This window comes from Poecilia reticulata, linkage group LG18 (genome assembly GCF_000633615.1).
Source record: "Poecilia reticulata strain Guanapo linkage group LG18, Guppy_female_1.0+MT, whole genome shotgun sequence".
Lineage (NCBI taxonomy): Eukaryota > Metazoa > Chordata > Actinopteri > Cyprinodontiformes > Poeciliidae > Poecilia > Poecilia reticulata.
Genome location: NC_024348.1, coordinates 20,714,014 through 20,729,320, shown reverse-complemented (window position 1 = coordinate 20,729,320; position 15,307 = coordinate 20,714,014). Strand labels below are relative to the sequence as shown.

Below are 15,307 nucleotides of genomic sequence, written 5' to 3'. Positions count from 1 at the left end.
AAACAGGAACCAGAGGAACCAGAACCTCTGCAGATAAAACAGGAACAAGAGGAACCAGAAACTCCAGATTTCAAAGAGAAAGAGAAGCTACTCTGTGTCAGCCAGAATGAAGAGCAGCTTGTGCTGCATCAAGAGACTGATGACATGTTGGTGAACAAACAGGAGAAAGACAAAACTGACAGTTCAGAACAAGAAACACACAAGAAAGGTCACCCAAAACAAAAACTATATTCTTGTAAAATTTGTGACAAAACCTTTTATCAAAATAATTCCTTGGCAACGCACATGACAACTCACACGGCTAATAAACCGTTCACATGTTCAACCTGTGGAAAAAGATACCGTTACAAGAGTCGTTTAATTGACCACATGAGAATTCATACAGGTGAAAAACCGTTCACATGTGCTGATTGTGGAAAGAGTTTCCATCAAAATGGCTCTTTAAGCAGACACATAAAAATTCACTCAGGTGAGAAGCCTTTCACATGCACAACCTGTGGAAAAAGTTTTGCGTGTAAATCTCAATTACTTGATCACGTGACGATTCATACAGGTGAGAAACCGTTCTCATGTGGGACCTGTGGAAAAAGTTTCCGGAGGAAACCTGACTTGGTTAGTCACATCAGAGTTCACACAGGTGAGAAACGTTTCTCATGTGGAGCCTGTGGAAAACATTTCACTCATAAAAACAGTTTAACCGCTCACATGAGATTTCACACAGGTGAGAAGATTCTATCTTGTGGCACCTGTGGAAGAAATTGCTTGAATAAATCTGACTTAGTTTATCACATGAGAACTCACACAGGTGAGAAACCTTTCTCATGTGGGACCTGTGGAAAAAGTTTTGCTGGAAGACACCGTTTAACTTCTCACATGAAGTCTCATACAAACAAAAATTCTTTCCCATGCGGGACATGTGGAAGAAGTTTCACTCGTAAAATAATTTTAACTGCTCACATGAGAACTCACATGGGTGATAAGCCTTTCTCTTGTGGGACATGTGGAAGACATTTCTCTCGTAACATACATTTAACTGCTCACACGAGAACTCACACAGGCGAGAAGCCTTTTCCATGTGGGATTTGTGGAAAGTCCTTTACATGTAGATCTGGTTTACGTCAGCACATGACAACTCACACAAGTGAGAAGCCTTTCTCATGTGGGATCTGCGAAAAAAGTTTTGCTCAAAAATACTATTTGGCTTCTCACATGAGAACCCACACATGTGAGAAGTCTTTCTCATGTGGGACCTGTAGAAGAAGTTTCTCTCATAAAAAAAATTTGACTGCTCACATGAAAATTCACAGAGGTGTGTGGTAGGGGTTCACTGGTTTATCAATGTCACTTTGCTTAATTTTTGGAGATCTGTGATCAGCCGATACCTGTGAATCTGATCTTTCCCCCTGATTTTATCTACCTTAGCAAAGGTCTAAAAATCGGCCACTGTCCTCTGAGAGGTTGAGAGGTTTGACTGTTCGACCAGCCCACCAGGTCATGTCTGCACATTTGTAGTTAACAATAGTCACTCCACTGCACAGCAGCTTTCTTACTATATTTAGTGACATTTCAGACAAAAAAAATTAGCGTTGCCCAAAAGTCGAAATGGCATATCAGGCTTTTTTAAAGACTGGTCATCAACGATCGGGCAGAAAACTGCAGTTGGTGCACCCCTCAAAAGAAATTTTACCGTTCATATGAGAACTCACACAGGTTTGACGGCATAATGTGAACCTCAAGTGCCAAAATTCTTAGTAATTTGCTTTTTGGAAACTGTAATTAAATGCATTTCAAATTGGAGATTTAGCTAAAATACTTCAACATTCACTTTATTCTGGCAGTTTTATGTTAACATTATTTGTTTTTTAAAGAGAATATGGGAGATAATTCATAACTTCTTAAGGTTTTGAATGCTTTCAGGTTTAGACTTGTAAAGTTCTGGAGTCTTTATTGTGTGTTTGTCATTTGTACTTATTTGGTTTATTTCAGTGATTGGATGAAATATGTTAGCTGTTACTGCATGTGCTTGTAGGGTCACAAATTAATGGCCCTTTGTGAGTTATGTTTTATAAACTTTAAATATCATCCACCATTTTTTTTCTCAGGAAGAAATTGTTAAATAATGTTGAAATCTGAGATGTTTTCCCTTTTTGTTTAATTATCTTAATTGGCTTTATTCTTGCTAGTTACTGTAAGCTGTAATTTTTATCCCAGTCTTGTTTTGTCAGGTTTTTCTTTACATGGATTTTATGCTATGGATAGTAGAAAAGATATTCATGATATGAATTATCATGAATTATAATAAAATTTATTTTAAACAATAATGGTCTTTTCATTTAGTTTAAGGCTGTTTGATAGAATAGATTTGTACAATTACAACCCCAATCTCTGAATTCTGCTTCAGACATTCATGGAAACAGAAAATAATTTGGTTGGAATCAGAGACTGGAATAAAACCAAAAAGCATGTAAATCAGGAAAACCTTCACATATATAAACAGCTGTAGTCCATAAAGCTCATCTCTTCCTCCCTGGTTTCTGATCCAGTTTTCAGGTTTGATGTTTAAGGTCGATTCTTTGCTCCTGTGAAGAGATTAAACTGATCAGTTTTATTTACAGGAAATTATATAGATAATAAACACAGAGTGGGGATTCAGAGATTTCTGTTTCCACAGATGAAGATCTAATCCAGTCGTTGTGATTTATCCGTCTTCAGTCCTCAGTCTGGACACATGGAGTCTGATCCGTTCTTCTCTGTGGACATCTGGACTCGTCCTGGAAACTGTTCATGCTGAGATTCTGACACCTCAGCACCATTATGGACCTGATACTAGGGGCTCCTCCAATTGGTTGATTCTTTACTCTGCAATGACTTTTCACGGGGCCAGTCGACTAGTTGCAATCACCTGGCAAAACAGATTTTTCCAAGAAAGTTAACGGAGATGAACTAGGTGAGTTCGTCAGGTAGATCAAATTGTATAAAAATATAATTTACCAAAGGGAAACTGAAAATTCCTGCAATAAGGGAAATAAGGACGTTGTGTGGTGCAGTGGTTAGCGTGTCACTTTGCTGCTCCCGCATATAGAGGCTGTAGAGGACAAAGTCCATCAGTTCTGCATCAACATCAATGAACGAGTGTTTTTATCTGATGCAGCATCAGATAAAGGTGGGAGACGCCATTTTAGATGTGAATGGACTTCATCTAATTTTTTAAATTATTCTTTAAAATACCTTACATCATTTTAACTAGATCAATACTCACTGTCTGAGAAGCCATTTCACAAAATATTGTTACAAAGGGCCGAACTTCAAGTGGGTCAGCCGTTACCATGGTAACCTCAAAATAATTTTAAATACTTCTTTATGGGGGAAGAATTTTTTTAATCTTTACTTTATAAAGTCACTACATAAAAAAAATATTCATTTATAAATGTATACAAAATTACACATCAAGGAAAAACAAAATAGAGAAAAACAACTATCAGCTAATTTGGCTAACAAAAGTCTAAAATCTGATTGAAAATAAAACTACTTAAACTGTTGTGGTTCAACAGACCAGTAGTTTCATAAGATGTTTAAAACTGTTGCCTACATGTTATCTTAAAACGCAAACTATGTGCAAAACTTTGAATCTTGTTTTACTATAAAAAGAAATCTTCCTTTTAAAAATGCTCAACATCGAAATATGTCACACAGTCCCATAATCTACCTTTTGTTCATTTACCAATAATAACTGACGTTTTAATTTTCTTTCAAAAAGGAATATCTGATTTGGGATACAGAACAATAAGAACCTTTACATCTCGCTTTTACTGATATATTTAAATGTTTACGAGTTAACAGCCAGCTAGCTGCTAACAAGCTAGCTGCGGCCACTGCTAACGCGTTCAGCTAGCTTAGTCGCATTAGTAGTAGTCATATCTAGGCGCCTCCAATCAACTGTGTACTGACAAAACAGTCAAAGCAAAAATATTTCTCCTGTTTCGCATATCTCGGTGGTCCTGAACCTTGGGCCCAAGTTTTGAGTTATTTTTTGGAAACACGTCGGTGTTTAAGAACATTTTTTGCCCCGGCTGATTGGTTCCTTCTTTCCTACAGTGTCGCCCCCATAATAAGACAGTTGAGAGTTTTTTTGTCACTTTTCTATCTGAAATTTAATATACATCAATCAATTTGTGTAATATTCTAAAAAGTAAAAACATTCTCAAACAAAAACTTTAACTGAAAAAGACGAATGGGTAAAACAAAAACAAAAAAGTCAGTGCACGGTTACAAAAAATACTTCTCAGGATTAATTATGATTTAATAAACCTTATGTCTGCATTGTTGCCATCATATAATAAGCAATATTTATTTTTGTTCTGAATCACACCTATCAAATAAAATTTTATTTGTATAGCACATTAAAGCAACAAGGCATTTCAAAGTGCTTTACATCATAGCAAACACAAAAACAAAGTCATGCAACATAGAACAACAAAACATCACATTAAGCCATTGTTAAATTCATAATTGATTAAATTTCAAAATCCAACTCTAAACATGTGGGGTTTTAGTCGAGATTTAAATGCACTCAGTTTTTCAGCTGTTTTACAGTTTTCTGGAAGTTAGTTCCAGATTTGTGGTGCATAGAAGCTGAATGATGCTTCTCCTCGTTTGGTTCTGGAGCAGAACCAGAACCAGAAGACCTGAGGGGTCTGGAAGGTTGATACAGCAACAGCAGATCTTTAATGTAGTTTGTTGCTCAGCTGTTCAGCGATTTATAAACTTAACAGTATTTTAAAGTCTATTCTTTGAGCTACAGAGACAACATACAAAAAACTGTGATATTCAGATTCAAATTTAGACAAGTATTTTTCCATTGGGCAATATGTTTGTAAACTACCAGCGCATACGTTGCTTTCCCTAACAGCTAACATGTATCCACTAACCAAAATCAGTGAAGTACAAAAAAAGTACACGTGCAACAAACGTACAATGACTCTAAAAGCATTCAAATTCACTTTTCAATTAAGAAACAATTAATATGGAGACAATCTTACGCAAAACGAAACATTTAAATGAAAAGGTAAAACTACCAGAACAAGATAATTTCTTGAAAGTATTTCAGCTAAACCCATTTGAAAGGCTTTTTTTTTTTTTTACAAAGCTGGTACATTTACAAAATGTCACCCAGCTATAATTACTGCGCTTTCAAACAGAAAATTACTGAGAATATGAGGTTCAAATCATGCCATCATGTGCTCTGTGCTCTCTCATATGAACAGAGAAATTGCTTAACCGAGTGAAACTTTTCCCACACGTCACACAAGAGAAAGGACTCTTACCTGTGTGAGTCTTCATATGAAAAAGTAAATTAGATCTAAACCGGAAATGTCTTCCACAAATCACACAAGAAAAAGGTTTCTCACCTGTGTGAGCTCGAACATGTGCAGAAAGATTAGATTTTTGAGAGAAACCTTTTCCACAGGTCCCACATAAAAAAGGCTTCTCACCCGTGTGAATCCTCATGTGAAGATTTAAATAACATTTGTAACCAAAATGTTTTCCACAGGTCACACACGTATAAGGCTTCTCACGTGTGTGAGACCTCATGTGAATAGCTAAATTGCCTTTCCTGGAGAATCTCTGTTCACAGTCTGTGCATGAAAAAGGCTTTTCACCTGTGTGAATTCTCATGTGCCAAGTTAAAGATCCTTTTTGACTGAATGTTTTTCTACAATGTGTACATGAAAAAGGCTTCTCACCTGTGTGAACCCTCATGTGATGATTTAAATAACTTTTGTAACTAAAATGTTTTCCACAGGTCACACATGAATGTGGCTTCTCACCCATGTGAGTCTGCATGTGATCAGTAAAACCATTTTTACAAGTAAATCTTTTTTTACACATCGTACACAGGTAAGGCTGGTCACCAACATGAATTTTCATGTGTCTCATTAAAGTGTCCTTTGAACAATATTGTTTTTCACACATTGAACATGTGAAGTGTTTTTCACCTGTGTGATTTCTCAAGTGACAAATTAGACCTTTCTTGTAATGGAAACGTTTTCCACAAGTGGGACATGTGAAAGGTTTCTCATTTGTGTGAATTCTCGTGTGTCTAGTCACAGAACTGTTTCTAGAAAAGGTTTTATTGCAAATTTTGCAAGAATATAATTTTTGGTCTGGGCGAGCTTTCTTGTGCCTTTTTAGTTTAGAACTGTCAGTTGTATATTTCTCATTTTGATTTTGTTCTTCCTTTCTCTTTTTTCTTGGATCTTCAGAATTGCTTCTTTCCTGATCCTGGTTCTCATCTTTAGCAGAATCATGAGAGATGAGTTGGCTCCTCTGTGGTTCTGTTTCATTGTGGATTCTTTGCACATTAGAAGGATTCACCAAAATGTCATCAGTCTCCGGTTTCAGCACAAGCTGCTCTTCATCCTGACTGATGCAGAGTGGCTTCTCTTCCTCTTTGAACTGTTGATGTTCTGGTTCCTCTTGTTCCTGTTTTATCTGCAGAGGTTCTGGTTCCTCTTGCTCCCGTTTTATCTGCAGAGGTTCTGGTTCCTCTTGTTCTTGTTTCATCTGCAGAGGTTCTGGTTCCTCTTGATATAAAGTGGCATTTTCCATCTGGTTGCTGGACTCTTTGAGAACTTCCTCCTCTTTACACAGATCTGGACAATAAAAAACAAAACAAAAGCATTTTAATGTCAGTCAAAGACCTTCTTCTAAACATAATATTGTTGGGGTATTGTAAAATTAAAAACTTATAATTATGAAAAATTTACTCAACTAGAGGAGTCAAAATATATTACAAACGTCTGAATGAGCAAACAAGATGATAATAGCTTCCAAAAATCTCCTTCCTCTATGTAGATACAGAATGTACATCAGATAAAATACTCAGACAGAAGGCCTAAAGAAAAACCCAAAATAGCTTTTTAATCTCAATGCATGGCTATTGGTTTGCATCTTTGGACTGCATTTCCTAAATCCAAAAAGTTGGACATTTTAAAATAATACAGTGACACAATGTGTTTCCAAGCTACCACTTTGAGAGAAACTTTTTCCACAGGTCACACAAGACATCTCATTCATGTCATCTGTCATGTAAAGATTTAAATAACTTTTGCAACCAAAATCTTTTCCACAGGTTATACATGATTAAGGCTTCTCACCTGTGTGAGTCTTCATGTGATCAGTTAAACCCTTTTTAGAGAAAAACGTTTTTCCACAACTCATACATGAGTAAAGCTCCTCACCCACATGAATCCTCATGTGACTCTTTAACGTGTCCTTTGAATGGTAATGTTTTCCACAGATTGAACATGTGAACCGTTGTTCACCTCCGTGAGTTCTCAAGTGACAAATTAAACTTCTCTTGTAATGGTAACGTTTTCCACAGGTGGGACATGTGAAAGGTTTCTCAATCGTGTGAATTCTCATGTGTCTAGTCACGGAACTGTTTCGAGAAAAAGTTTTATCGCAAATTTTACAGGAATATAATTTTTGGTCTGGGTGAGTTTTCTTGTGCCTTTTTTGTTTTGAATTGTTAGTTTTGCTTTTCTGCCGCTTATTCACCAACATATCATCAGTCTCCTGTTTCAGCACAAGATGCTCTTCATTCTGACTGATGCAGAGTTGCTTCTCTTCCTCTTTGAACTGTTGATGTTCTGGTTCCTCTTGTTCCTGTTTCATCTGCAGAGGTTCTGGTTCCTCTTGCTCTTGTTTTATCTGCAGAGGTTCTGGTTCCTCTTGGTCTAAAGTGGAGTTTTCCTCCTGGTTGCTGGGCTCATTGACAACCTCCTCCTCTTTACAAAGATCTGGACAAAAGAAAAAAAAAAACAAAAGCTTTGAAATATCAACCAAAGATCAAAACCAGCATTTTAATCCATTGATGCATCTAAACATGATTTTCTTGGAATGTCGTAAAATTAATTTGGAGATAATTTTTCTGGGTGAACAAACAAGATGATGAAAGCTTAACCTAATGTCTCCCCAGCGAATATTCTAAATATTTCTTTCCTCTAAGTAGATAGACTAAACATCATATAAAATACTCTGATAGAAGGCCTAAAGCAAAACCTAAGGTGCTTTTGAATCTCAGCTATTGAAATTTGCAGATGGCATGGCAATAAGAAGGATGATGCTGGATTGTAAAACAGTAACAGTAGACCAGAATTACCACCGGATGTGCTGAAACACTGATGTCTAAATACACTAAAAGCAGGTTTTGAGAGAAAAGAAGATCAACTTCCAGCTAATCTATACTCAGCTACTCTCAGGGAATCTTATGAGGACGAAGTTTTGCAGATCAGCAACTCTGTTGGAATCTGATCCTTTTTCCTTTTCAGGTCATGGAGGTCCATCCTCTTCAGTTCATTCCCAGTCAGATGTAAATCAACAACCCGCTCAACCCCACCTGGTTCCTTTGGGTCTTTTGTTTGGAGTGGAATGGTGGGAATGCTTGTGTAATTTCTTTTGAATTAGGTTAAAAACAACTTTGCAGATACTTGGAAGCTGAAACCTTCACCCTCATTTCAGAGTTGCTTTTTTTTTCTGTTTTTGGCAAGGAAAACCAGAAAAAAAGGTTCTTTAACCCTTTTTTCACCCTTCATTCAAACCTTTTATTCTCTCTGTCCAGAAGCTGAGGACCATTGTTGTCATCGTCTCTGGCATTAATTTTGAGTCTATAGTTTTAAAATAACTTATCCATCTCTTAACAGACTTAAATAAGAGCCATAATTTAACACAGAACAAATCTAAACAATAATAAAATATAAGATTAAACATAAAACTAATCATAAACTAATCCTGTTAGTTAGTTAGTAAAACTAATCTTTTCCAAGTGCAAACTTTAACCAGTACTTTCTTAAACTGGTGAAGTAGAGATGAGGGAGTCACGGAACACAAACTCTAATTTTGATATTAAATAATGAATAGCAAATAGTCGAGGTCAGAGTTCATCATTCTAAGTATTTGAGAGGTTTGGAGTTGATTGATACACGGACAGATGAGATTCCCCGAGTTAACCCAGTGAGTCCCTCTGCCACCATTAGTTTGCTGTGTTTTATAATAATAAAACGTGATTATTATTATTATTATTAACGCTTTGGTGCAAAAAAAACTGATAGAAAATCGATTCATTTACTGCACGTTTATGTCTGTTAAGAACACAATAGAGACACAATCAAAACTGTCAGATGACTTATTACCCCGCGATAATAACTCAGAAATAGTCCAAATAGTTTAAATGCATTTTTATTTATTTCCTACTACGGAAAGTTTCTGTTTATATCACAGGTTTGTTGTGTCTTTCTATACTAAAGGAAAAGATATAAAACGTCAGAAATTTCACGAGATTTTAACATTCATGAAAAAACTTTACATAACCTTGTATTAAAGCAGAAATTACGGCGGCCACCGTAAGAAAAGCATACAGTATAAATTATGCCACATGAACTGATCAGTAGATTATTGCGAACGAACGCAAAACTTTTGCGAGGGGACGCAAAAGAAAAAAAATCCCCATGTCCCCTGGAGGGCTCCGTAGTCTTTAACATGTTTTTAACCCTCCTGAGTAAAATTTAAGGGTGTTTCGTACCTATCCGGTGTAAGATGATCTTCGGTATCCTGGTAAAATCCAGCAGTTTGAGCTGATCCTCCATCTCTTCCTCGATCTTAACCTTTATTCCTTTCAACTCTGTGAATGATATTTCAGCAGGAGTTTCCTGCTCGTTGATAAACTCTCTCTGGGGCTGAACTGAAGACATTTTTACTGCAGACACTCAAATATTTAGCTAAACCTCAAACCCGTTTTCAAACAACCGTCTAACAAAAGAAAAGCTAACTCTATCCTGTGTGCTCTGTTTTTATCTTCCGCGTGTTTCACTGTGGCTGTCCTGAATAAACTCCGAACGATATATAAGATCCGCTGTGAGTCGCCTCGTAATATACATTTATAGTTAGAAAATTAAAATATTGACATTTTCACTTATTTTAGTAACTCAATTCCAAAATAGTGTAATTTATTCAAAATAATTTTCAGTAAAAAGAGGAGACGCAAAGAAAATTCAAAGCGGAACGTATAAATCGTTTACAGTTTCTTCAGTACCGCCACAGTGAAACACACGAAATTACACGACGCACACGTAGCTTAGCTTTCTTTTGTTAGAACGTAATTTGAAGGCGGATTTGGTGTTTTGGGGAAATATTAGCAGTAAAAATGTCTTCAGTTCAGCCTCAGAGAGAGTTTATCAACGAGCAGGAAACTCCTGCTGAAGAAACATTCACAGAGTTGAAAGAAATAAAGGTCAAGATCGAGGAAGAGATGGAGGATCAGCGCAGACTGCTGGATTTTACCCGGATACCGAAGATCATCTTACACCGGACAGGTTCGAAAAACCTTTACGTTTTACTAATGAAACAGTTTAAAGAGAGTCGGAGACAGGTAAGGACAAATCTTTAGGACGACGCTGAACTCAAACTAAAAAGTTTTAGGATTAACAAATCCGCTCCATCTGAAAATTAAGTACTTATAATGATAAAGTGCGATCTTGACTAATGAGGTATATGCCACGGACTTCCGTTTTAGCACTTCCGCATTTTTTTGCCACATAGAATGGTTCCGGTTCACAGGCAACAGTATGTTAACAGTGGCTCCTCAGTCCTGCAGGACTATTAATGATGCCTATATAATTATTCAGACGTCCTGAAACGCTCCAGCAACAACAAAGGATTTAAGCTGGATGTGTCAAAACTTCACAATAACTTCGAAGGTAAGTTAATAAATCGTTTGTATTCACCATAACGCCTCATATGTCTGACGTAGCTAACAGGGACAAGCTTACAAAGGTGCTATGTAAACTTTAAGTGTTTTGATTATCTGTGCAGTGTGCAATCTACATATCTATGCTGTGTAGATATAGATATACATCTATATAAACATATATAGATCTGTTGTGCCATGCTATCAGTCGAAGCTGAAGTTAGCTTCCCAATGTAGCATCTAATTCGGAAAATAGCTAAAGGGCGATTACACTTAAATTTTCACTATCTTGAGCTTTTTTTAATGTGTTGTACTTTAAAAACAACACCTAGACATTTCAAACCTAACTAGATTATTCTGTACTAACAGCAGAATAAATAAAACATTTGTAAAACCTTCTAATTGATTTGTGAAATTTGTAAAATGTCAATAGTAGATTCCAGAACGCATTAGATCTGAATTATTAATTTGGCATTATTTGTTATTTTAACTTTCTGTTTTCTTTCCTTTTTTTAAAATCTTTATTATAGTTGGAGTTGTACAGGAGTTCTGTTTGATGGCTTCCTGGAGGGAGAGATTGGCTGAGCTATTGTTGCCAACAACTTTTCTCCTGCTATTAACTTTTTTGGTTTTCTTCATATATAGAAATTATTTCTATCAGTTGCTCTTTTTCCATTTTTTATACAGTATTTGCTCTATTTTTTATTTTATTTTTTTTACCTTAATGCTTACCTGGTCAGTTGAGGTGGAAATGTACATCCTCTTGATTACTGACAAATGTCAGAACCACATGGACTGAGCTGGTTTCATCAGATCAATCTGAATCTTTATTTCTCATTAAAACGACTTCTTGTCATTTTAAGACATTGTTATAAAATTGCATCTTTATTCTGCTGTAACAATGACTGCATTCTTGCAATTAAAATTTCTTGTATCCTGACCTTAATGCTCCCTTATACAACTCACAGAACAGATGATTGAAATAAAGGCACTTTTTGAAAATATTTTCTGTGATTTTATTATAGAAATTGAGGATTAGAGGAATCGATTAAAATCAAATCTGGTATGAAAAAAAATCTTGTAAGTCATATCATCCAGCCTTATTCAGTATATTAAATTATATGACTAACTACATATTACTTAATATTCACATTTCTTTGCTGGTATTACCTAAAACTGTTGCATTTTAACATCTCACTTGAATTCCTGATCTACATGCAAATACTTGATATAACGTAAACACTGAGAAAAGGGGAAAAAGTTTGTGAAATGTAGAGAATTTCAAATGAGATTCAGTTTTATTGTAGGTACAAACAGGATAGCAAAATGAACAGTGAATATATGATATACTTCCTAGCAGCTAATCAGACATCAGACTTGTTTTGCCTTTACTGGTGATGAAAACTCGTCACTCTGGAGGAGAGGAAGACCGGCTCAGCCCCGTCCAGGATGACTGCAGTGTCAGGGTAGCCAACAAAGTCTGCAGGTAGATTTTTGCATATCTGGTGCTCCGGTTTCAAGATCATAGTTTAACCAAGTACTGTAAATAAAAAGTTAGTCCACGTTGTGATGATCTGGCAGACCGTGGACTGATGGACGCTGTCAGTTGGTCCAGGTGCTTGGATCCAATGGAAAGGTAATCGGCACAACGATCATGATTCAGAAACATCATGAGGTGTTACGATGCAAACCTGAAAAATTTAAAACAAAAAAAAACTAATAAGCGTCCGTATTTAGCTGCATAATGTAATCAAAACTAATAAATCCTCAGCTCTTTTTTAGAGTTTTGCTTGAAAATAAATTGACAATATCCCAGGAAATTAAATGTTTAAGTGAAATAGTTCTGGTATCACAAAGACACTGCAAAAAATGTCTCAGAGTTGTAACAACACTGAAGTTACTGAGTAAAAGTGAACTAAAATACTACTTAGAAAATGCATGTTAAAAATCTGAATACTCTTTTGAAAGTGTGCAGCTGAAATAAATTTAAACTACTAGCAGGCAAAGCACAGTGTCCACCTAATATCTGCACCAACAGTAATACAAAAAATGATGCATATAAGAGGCATTAGTTTATAAAAGTTGAGGCAAACCTAAATTTTACCATTTTAAAAACTAAAAGCAGCACGAGGATGCAACTTCATAACCTTATTTTCTAAGCAGAATCTCAGAGGGAAAAAAAAGAAATTACGTTGAGTAACGCAAGAACAGATTATAGCAGCCAAGAGGAAAAATTCACTCTAACATGGATTATAATTATGAAACGGCAAAGGTAAATGTCATTTTCGGGATTTGGGAAATACGTGATTTGTACCATTTGTTCTGTGGGTTTTTTATGTGGGTCGGTGCCACTGAAATGGCTGTAAAGCCGTTTCAGTGGCACCGTTCAACCTTTTTATGAACATAAAGGTTGAATACATGTTCAACCTTTATGTTCATGCAGGTTGATTCTGCATGAACATGTGTTGTTTAGATTCCTCCTTATTTTGCTATGCACACACATTTGTAATGGCTAATGCCGATTGAGCCACTCATTGTCAAAGTTAATTTCTATAGCATAGTTCAGCAACAAAGCAGATCAAAGTGCTTTAAATCATAAAAACTTTATCTGTCTTTGACTTTACTTGGTGCAAACTTAAGATGTGCAAGCTGGAATCCCATTATTCAGCATAAAAATTTCTTTTAGGCACTAATCTCTATTTCTAAGGGTTGGATAAACAAATAAAACTTGGGTCTGGTCTAACTTGGAATAAAGATTAAACGGTTGTGATGTAAGAAAAAGGGGCAAAGCATCTCCTTGACAACTCAAACCTGGACCGAATTATTCTAAATTAGTCACAGATTATCTAAAACACAGTTTGATTTGTGATTTTTATTTCTTCAGTTTTCATAAACTCAACTCTATACCCAACTTAGATAGTACCGTAATTATAAAAGATTGTGTAAAATACAGTTTGGAATTTGTGAAAACTTAATAAAAGGTATGAAAACTCGAGGCAGATCTTAGGATTGAGCCCATTCCTCCAAACCTGTGTTGCATAGACTGCTAAAACATGAACGTAATTATTTCACACTAAAAGATTACAAAAATATTCCTTGCAATTGTCAGGTTTTTTGCTGTTTTTTTATTATTAGTTTTGATTTGAGCAAAACTCGGTTTGGAAAGTTTTGGAAAGTATTTTTTTGTTGGAAAGGAATTGATTTGAAAAACTCGTTTTGACTGAAGTGGAAGATAAAACATCTGCAGTTTGACAGAAAAACTGCAGTTCAAAGGCTGGTGGGATGAGAGGAGGATGACGAGCTGAACTGAATCTGTTGAAGAACGCTTTCTGCTCATTCGCTCTGTCCAGACTTCCATCTGTTCCCTGCTGAAAATTGTTCATGCTTTGTCTCCATCGCGTTCCTTGTGTTTGCTTCACCCCCAGTGGCAGAAAACGGACGTTTTTCACTTCTATTTCTTGCTTCCTGTATGTCGAGCATCATGTCAGAATCAGAGAGTCCCCAGATCCAGTACAGGAACCCAGTTCAAATTAAACGCTGAGTGTGAGTTGGTGAGAGTGACTTGGGGAAAAACCATCAGACATCCATTGTTTGTGGAGGGCCCTCTGTTGCAGTTACCTGATTGTAGCGGTGCATTTCCCATTCAGTTTTGTTGTCCCCGGTTTGAAATCACTCCTTTCTCCAGTGAGACATTTTGGGCGAGAGATGGGGTCACCCTGGGCAGGTCGCCAGTCTGTCCCAGATATATTCATCTCATTTGCCTTTAATTAATCAAAGTTGTTGCCCTGTTCATGACTTTGCATTTCATTCTCTTGACTAAACATCCACTTTCTTCTTACATCCCTCCTCTGCTTTAGTTGAAATCCACTTCTCCGTCTGTCACAGCTCCATCCACAGAGGACTTTTAATTATTGTCGGCCCAAGTTTTTTAAGTGTTGAATACAGACTGCAAATCTTTGAGTCAGCATATCCTTCGTCATTTCTTCTGCAGAGTTGTAGATGCGTGTCATGAGTATAGTGTCTTCAACTTTATTTTCTTTTCTCTCAAATCCCACCTTCCTTCATTGTAGTCATGTTACTGTTTCAGTATAATTTCTTAATCTGCCAGTATAAAGAATAAAAATGGCAAAGCAGTTTTGAATTTTTATAGGCATTTCGTCTAGAAGCTCAATTTGATGTATATTCTGTTTGTACATAGAGGGAGGAAACTTGTTAGCCAAGAAGACACTTGGTTAAGTGATCGCTATCTTGCTTGCTCACCCGGAAGTCCATAATATTACATTTTTGACTAACATCTAGTTTTCTTCTAATCAGAAAAAGCATTTGTTGAGTTTAGAATATTAGAATAACCCAAGAGCAGGTAAGGTTTATTGTTTGACTCTCATTTAAAAGCTTTTGTTCTATCTTTTTGTCCAGACCTCCCACAGTACTGTCTGTGTAAAGAGGAGGAGGTTCTGAATGAGGCCAGCAACCAGGAGGAAAACTCTAATTTAGATGAGGAACCAGAACCTCTGCAGATGAAACAGGAGCAAGAGGAACCAGAACCTCTGCAGATGAAAC

At 36.3% G+C, this 15,307-nt stretch overlaps 3 protein-coding genes across 6 annotated transcripts in view; 2 read left to right on the top strand and 1 right to left on the bottom strand.

The window, feature by feature from the left end:
* LOC103480883 (gastrula zinc finger protein XlCGF57.1-like) overlaps positions 1-2,248 on the top strand; it is a 21,070-nt gene extending 18,822 nt beyond the window's left edge. The window contains exon 3 of one of the 3 annotated variants that reach the window (XM_017310385.1): positions 1-2,248. This exon is cut by the window's left edge and continues 1 nt beyond it. In XM_017310385.1, the coding sequence (XP_017165874.1) occupies positions 1-1,320 (1,320 nt within the window). In that variant the 3' untranslated portion in view covers positions 1,321-2,248. The other 2 variants (XM_017310384.1, XM_017310386.1) reach the window with 2 other exon arrangements.
* Positions 2,249-4,669: 2,421 nt separating this feature from the next.
* Positions 4,670-9,916, bottom strand: LOC103480884 (zinc finger protein 25-like). Of its 2 annotated transcripts, none has more exons than XM_017310373.1 (3): positions 9,584-9,916; positions 7,158-7,802; positions 4,670-6,653 (listed from the first exon to the last, which is right to left on the bottom strand). In XM_017310373.1, exons 1-3 carry the CDS (start codon positions 9,750-9,752, stop codon positions 5,221-5,223), a joined length of 2,247 nt encoding a protein of 748 aa, XP_017165862.1. In that variant the 5' UTR covers positions 9,753-9,916; the 3' UTR covers positions 4,670-5,220. The 2 variants fall into 2 exon arrangements, with proteins under 2 accessions (XP_017165862.1, XP_017165863.1); XM_017310374.1 differs by having other exon boundaries at positions 7,242-7,802; positions 9,584-9,914.
* Positions 9,917-10,098: 182 nt separating this feature from the next.
* Positions 10,099-15,307, top strand: part of LOC108167177 (gastrula zinc finger protein XlCGF57.1-like) — a 7,886-nt gene continuing 2,677 nt past the window's right edge. Inside the window, exons 1-2 of the mRNA XM_017310350.1 lie at positions 10,099-10,373; positions 15,164-15,306. Coding sequence (XP_017165839.1) covers positions 10,205-10,373; positions 15,164-15,306 — 312 coding nt within the window. The 5' untranslated portion in view covers positions 10,099-10,204. The remainder of the gene's footprint in view (positions 10,374-15,163; position 15,307) is intronic.